A 7,184-nucleotide genomic window follows, 5' to 3' on the forward strand; every position below is an offset into this window, starting at 1 on the left:
GTCTTTGTAAATGGCAATCACCTAGGGGTTCCGCGATAAGAAGAGGAAAATATACTTAATGCATCTTTGGTAAGACTGCTTAGAAAGGGCTCACGTACTATTTATAGCAAGGAATAATATATGCTTATTACTCTCTTCTAAATTCTACATCAAGTAATCACTACCAATCTCCACCTTTAAAAGCTTCCAACTAAATTGTTTGTCTCTTATTTAACAATCACTATTTTTAGAGCAAGAGCTCTTTAGTAACGTATTTTTTTCTTTTGGGAGAAGTCAGATAAGAAACTTGTGATGATTTCAAAAATACATAACGTCCCCCTTTTACTTTGTTTCCCTATTAAACAAAGAATGCTCTCTCCGATTAGGAGCCCCCATGAAAAAGCATAAACCATCATCACATGTTCTTTCGTACGGCAAATGACGATTTTATATAGGAAAGCAAGCTGCTGCAGAATAATCCTCTTCATCTGCTTGAGAGTAGCTTGAAATGTTCCTGAATTGGGGGATATGCCCCTTAAGTGACAAAGCCCCTTTCCTTATTTATAGGGGGGAAAAAAACCCCAAACTCTCTCTCCTGGAAGCGTGACATACTTAAAAACACTGAAAAGGAAATTCACATAGCTATCAATCACTATGATATGCAGATAGCCAGCTAAGATTTTTAATACACAAACTGTGATATGTAATTTAATTGTATCTTTATGAAGTATTCTGAAATCAAGAGAAGGTCATACATGCATCAGGCACATTCGACAGAAGACTTTTACAATGGTTTACATTTCCTTTTTATTTATTCCTTGAAACTGCCGTATTGCAGGTTTCTCATGGATGAAATATGGAACTGAGCAGATTCTTTTTTCTACAAAATTATGGTATAAACTTGCTCAATTTTCTATCTTATTGCTAATAAACCTTACAGGCGCACAGTTTGTAAAATAAACCCCTTAAGGACTGAATGCGTAGAGCATGCTGCAAGGTACAAGAAATAAGCTAAAAATGAGCATATAAACCTACATCTGGACCAACACAGTACTGAATGCTGGCAAACATTTATCACGACACAGGGAAAAATTAATAAAAGGAGATACAGTTCAGTCCTGAAAGGGTTAAATAGAAACCCTAATATATTATTGTTTCTAATCATCCATCCCACATTACAGTGCTTGAAAACAAAGTCAAAAGTCTGGCACAGAAAATTACACACATTTGTTCAGTACTCATCAGAAAACACAGCTGCTTTTGAAATCAAAAGTAAGTAACTTGGTTAATAATTGAATAGCATTTTGTTCAAAAAAGGAACCCCTCCCCCCTGTGGATTATCTGGTTAAACATGACAAGTTTAGTTCTCAAAAATTGCATTGGGAATATTCTGTGAGGGCACAGATGGTACCAGTTTCATTTAAAAAAACACACAAAAACTAACCAGTTATGATCGCAAATAAGTCTGTGCAGAAGAGTGATAAATATTTCACTAACACATAAATGAGGATGCCTTTAGTTGCCACAGATGAAGAAAAGTCAGCAGCAGGTTAAATATTATCCTAGTGTTCAATTCTGAAATCAAATTCAAAAGGGCATTCTACATTTAAAGACTTTAACTTGCCTTCCCAATCTATGTAATCAATTCAGTGGAACTAATAAAAACATACCAGATCACAGACTCAGCTTCTAGCATATTTTTAGAAATTGCTTCGCTCATGAGAGTAGAAGATACGCTTCTAAAATAGAATTAAAAAACACAAAGAAAACCCCAAAGTCAAATGTTCTCTACTTTAACTGAAGTGGTCACCATTCTAAGACAGTCATTTACGAGGAAAAAGGACCAGCATCTCTAATAATGCCATTGGAGGAGGGGCTGTGTTCTTCCATAACCAGACGACAAGGCTCCTATAAATTACACACTGAAAATGAATTCACAAATCCATGAAATTTTTTTTTAAAGCAGCTGACAAAAGACCTACTGATAAAAAAGAAGCTACAACGGACAAATCATTTCAGTCTTTAGTTTGTGGTATGCAGAATGGCATAAAATAGCAAAGGAAATGCCTGTGTAAGTACATTCTTGGACTTTTCAAACAAATAAAACAAACAGGAAAAGGCTTTACAGTCTAATATTTCAAAATCATCTCATTAAAAGAAACAAAGAGCCAAAATAAGGTATAATTAAATAGTAAAAAGGCAAAGTTCATTTTAATAAAGCCATAAACTTGAAAAATGAATTTGAGCTGCAAAGGTAGGTAAGGAATCATTTGTTCTTCAAAAGTATCTCATCTGTTATCGGTTAATTTAACACAGTTTCATAACTAAATACCAAACCTGGGAAGGGAGGAAACTTGTGGCCCATTCAAAGGAAAGCGGCACTGAAAATATTTCCATACTCCGAATGAAAAGCACTGTGTAAAGACGATTTCACTATTTCCATGACTCAACAGAGAATAAATACTACTCGAAAATAAGCGAGTTTGCAAGAAGAAGCTAGTAAACAGTTAAAACAAAGAAAGATAAGGCCACAATTCTGCCCTCGATCACTGAAACAGATTTAAAGTGTGAGGCAGGGTCAGCTTACAGAAGCTAGTGACTGGAGCAGATCTGAAGAGAAGGCTATAGAGAGAGAATAATGCAGCCTGTGAGTAATTAAAAAGGCTTGCAGTAAGATAAAACCACAATAACTTTGATTTAACCATTAATATGTCTTACAAATGACTTCCCCCTTGAAAACTGAGGAAAAGGTGATTTAGAGAGGTTAGGAATCGTATTTACAATGACATAGTCTGAGCAAAAGGATGAGTGATGAAGACAGCATAGCTGGACAAAAAAAGCTACTAGTAAGACGTTTAAAAAGTCTTCCAACAAAAACGTTTTCAAAATCGCCCAGGACACCAGAAAGACAATGTTCTGTCTGGAAACACTGCAGCAAGTTAGTTTTGCATTCGTAAGGTACTTGTGGCTCCTGTTTTATGGGACAGTAAAAGCTTACCACATTCTAGAGGTAGTTTTTAACTCTAAGAAGGATGATTGTATTACTAGACTGTGTCCTGTAAGTTACACACATGGTTCCTGTACTAAAAGTAGCCCAGTGAGTCGGCCGCAATTTCTAAAAAACCAAGCAAAGGTATAATCGAAGTGCAGGAAGGGAAGCAATGTGAAACCGGTGAGCCAAACACATGAGGCCAACACACAACCCTGAATGCAACTAAATCTTAACTGAATGGAAAAGAAATGTTTTCTGAGTAGGAGACATTTGCAGAGACACTCAGTACTGGGGAAGAGAAGACAAAGAAAGGCAGGAGAGATGTGGAAAGATAAATTACATCTGCGGTTTTATAATCTCACAACTATCTGTTCTAAAGTACTGTCTTCCAAGCTATTTTAGTTGGTCATCTAATAAAAGCATCTTGTTTTAAGGTTACAATGATGTTTTGACCTAGGCTACCAAGAAAAAAAAAAAGTAAACAAACACATGCTTTTGCTGAGATTTTCCTCAATAAGGGCACCATCCACCAACTGGTAGCAAATACTTCTCATGATATATATATATTTTTTGTCATATGCCGACAAGGCAGAAAACGCCCTGCTGAATGAAATCACTGGGAACATTCCAAGTTCAAAATAAAATGTTTAACTTACACATAATACAAGTTATGTACAAAATCAGGGGCTTGTGGAGGTGGGGGGAGGGGAAAGAACCTGAACAAATCCTGGAACATGGAGATACATTTACGCATGGGAGAAGGGAAGAGAACACTTCAAATACCATCATGTTCTGTGCCATTAATTCATTAAGGACTAAATGGCCACATTTAATTCCACATAAATGTTAGAACCTCTTGGAATACCACTATAAATACTTTAAAAAAAAAAAAAAAGGAAAACAAGGACGTAACAAGGGACAGTGTCTGAGAACAGAGACGAAGCTAACGTACATTGCGTGTATTGCAGGCAAGGCAGAGGCATTTTTTTTTTTTAAAGCTTTTGCACAGACTTCATATAATCTTAAAAAAATATGCGGGCCTTTACAAGATTTGACTTGCTGAAATCAAAACAATTTCGACTCATGAAAAGTCATAAGACATCAACTTAAAAAAAAAAAAAAGGATAGTTCCAGCCTTAAATCAAAACAAAACAGAACAAAACAAAAATCAAAAACCAACCCTGGAAGAATATGGTAATTAGATTAAACAAGCGTGGTCAGGCTTGGAACTTGAATGTACTGAAGAGCAGAAGCTCAAAGGGGGGGCAGGGAGGAGAACAACCTATTTGGTAACAAAGGTGTACTATATACTGTGATATAAAAAAAGGTATGGTGAAAATGTACCTTTTGCTAAAGCTTATACAAGTTCCTTGGTCCGTAAAAACTATGTTAGATTTGTGTCTTCTAGTTTGATTAACTTTTATTCCAGCCACATCTCTATTCTTGCCCATTTAAACAAAACCAAACAAAAACCAACCAAACAAAAAGAACAGCTGAAAAAAAAAATCGATTTCCAATGTACATTTCCGTGTTTTGCTTGTCTGTTTTACTGTGGCTTCTGCACTTCCAATCAGCACTTGTAGGTAATGGGGTTTTGGAACAGTATCACCTGGTATGAAAAGTTTTCCAAGAAACCACAAAAGATTGTTCATTTTTTTCCTTTTTCTTTCTCTCTCTCTCTTTTATTTTGTCAACGTTTTGCCGCACTCAAGTCAGTTTAAGTCCTAGCGAAAAGACGGTAGTTAGGACACCACTGTTGCTGCAGATGATGTGACATTGGTTGAATTTGTGCTGACATTTGTGTAACTTCCCTCGCTGTTTGTGTTTGATTCATTAGGGGGCACTTGGCTTGAATTGGCTCGAAGGATTGCTCCTGCCGCACTGCAGTGTGGCCGTGGCCCTGGTTCTGGTGTGTAGGTAAAGGTAAGGCTGGTGGAATAAATGATTCCATCATTACGGACCAAAGTTACTGGAACCTGGACTGGCTGTCGGACCCATCTCCAACCTTCTCGGAATGCAGAAATGTCTGGGACAACACAGAGCATACTCTCTCCACATCTGAGGGGGAAATAGAAATCACTTAGAAGCCATGTACGTTTTAGAACTGGAACTTAAAAGAGGTTGCTTGATACATTACAATCAATATTAGGAAAGAATCTCATGTACCCACCCCCATCAAAAACTCTAGATGATGTAAGAAGTTTCATTAAGTACCTGTACATAGTTTCAGCTTCTACATCCCCAAACCACACTCGTAAATTTGGAGTGAAATTCTGTCCTGTAAGTTCAAGCATTGCTACGTCCCCACCGCCATTCAACTGAAATTCACAGAAAATGAGAACAATGTTGAGAAAAAATTTTCATTTTTCATTAAAGTACACAGACTAGTTTTTCATTTGACTATGATTTATGAAAAAAATGAGTAAAACTCTTCTTTTTAAATAACATGATTATAGGGGCGCCTGGGTGGCTCAGTCGGTTAAGCATCTGCCTTCAGCTCAGGTCATGATCCCAGGGTCCTGGGACTGAGCCCCGTGTTAGGCTCCCTACTCAGTGGGGAGCCTGCTTCGCCCTCTCCCTCTGCCCCCCATCCCCCCTGCTAATAAATAAATAAAATCTTAAAAAAAAATAACATGATTATAAAGACAAAGTGAGCTAAACACATCGCAAGATAACATACAAGTAGATTTAAACTTAAATTTTCTTGTATAAAAGTATGCTCTTATTTTTTTTTTTTAAATCATGAAACAACGTATTAACAACATCCCCAAATCACAGGAGTTGGAGAAAAATCATTTATTGTAAAATAAAAATCATACCAAGTCAGAGCTGGGAGCAGTGACAAAGAGCTAAAAGTCAACTTGTGAATAAGTGATCTTACCTGAAGGCTTTCTACGACAGGCACAGGGGTGACCGGGGCAAGGACAGGGCCCATGCCCTCGTAAAAGGTGTACTCGGCCTTATCCGTGCTGATGATTGTCCAGGAAGCGCCGTCATTTATCATCTCTTTATTTGGTTCTTTTGGGCATGGAGTGGCCTTATGAAGAAAGAACGTTTTGAAACAGAGTTTTATTGCAGTATAAGACACTGCAGTATAAGACAATTTTAACAAGGTAGCACTCGTACACTGGAGTTAACAGGGAAAGAGCTCAGTACAAATTTATGAACTTCCCAACACGGGGCTTTGCCAGTCCCTAAATAAACACAAACAGAATATTTAATATGGCAATCTCGCATTCAGCAGTTTTTTCATTATAAAATATTTCAGTGACATATTAAAAATAATACCTTTCATAATAAGCATTTGAGAGTAGGCCAATACCTGTATAATTTAATAAAAGATCAGCATTCGTGGTGTAAATAGCTATTTAAAACCCTTTACAGATCCCTAAGAAAGAGACGAGGAGCCCCTCAAGCTTAAAGAGCAGTTAGAAACTCACACACTTTCAGCTGGAGGGAACCGAGATGTGAACTGGCACTCCCCTACCCTTCCTTGAAACACCCAAAACAGTCCATCTTCTCTGGGCTGAGGAGAATGGCTGCACATGGCCATCTCTCTGAAACAGGTCTCCAGAGGTTTACAAATGAGTTTCACAAGAAAGTATAATTATCCTATTAAATCATCTGTCCATGTCATAGATGTCCTCCTGAAAGACTTCTGAGCGAAGGTAGTCAAAACTCAGCTTTTAAGACATCTCGTCATTACTATCTAGGAAGACTGCAATGTAAATCTGATGATTACGAACCGGCCCGCCAAACATGCGTGTATCTGTATACCATGTCTTCATGCAGTTTCAGGGGATTCACTGAACACCCAAAGCTACTTTTGGAAGATCTGAGAAACTTTCTGATTCCCAGAACTACATGGTAACTGTTTCTCCAAGAACATTTTTATAGTTTTGAGTTCTTCCCTGAGGTAGGGTGCCTGCCATGTCTCAGGATCATGCAGGTTAAGAACCTTTGGACTTGAGATAAATATCTGAAAACAGCTTCATGTATTTGGGAACAGTTAACGTACGAGAGTTTTCGGTGTCTGTATGCTGCTAACCAAACGATGGCACGTTTTTACCAATAATTTTAAAACGTACCTGAAACTGGATTATTCTTTCTTGAGAAAGGCACAAGTACATTCTTTCCGTATCCTTAAGGTAAAATGCACATTTATGGAGTTGTGACACGGGATCATCTGCATCCAGTAATGCGGTCTGCTTAT

The 7,184-nt window shown here is 37.6% G+C and overlaps 1 protein-coding gene across 4 annotated transcripts in view; it reads right to left on the bottom strand.

Annotated features, from left to right (window-relative positions):
• Window positions 1-769: 769 nt before the first annotated feature.
• RBPJ (recombination signal binding protein for immunoglobulin kappa J region) overlaps window positions 770-7,184 on the bottom strand; it is a 106,754-nt gene continuing 100,339 nt past the window's right edge. For all 4 annotated transcript variants that reach the window (XM_040625351.1, XM_040625352.1, XM_040625350.1 and 1 more), the window contains 2 exons: window positions 5,186-5,289; window positions 770-5,029 (listed from right to left, as the gene is read on the bottom strand). In XM_040625351.1, the coding sequence (XP_040481285.1) occupies window positions 4,714-5,029; window positions 5,186-5,289 (420 nt within the window). In that variant the 3' untranslated portion in view covers window positions 770-4,713. The remainder of the gene's footprint in view (window positions 5,030-5,185; window positions 5,290-7,184) is intronic.

Source organism: Ursus maritimus, unplaced genomic scaffold (assembly GCF_017311325.1).
Source record: "Ursus maritimus isolate PB19 unplaced genomic scaffold, ASM1731132v1 scaffold_8, whole genome shotgun sequence".
Lineage (NCBI taxonomy): Eukaryota > Metazoa > Chordata > Mammalia > Carnivora > Ursidae > Ursus > Ursus maritimus.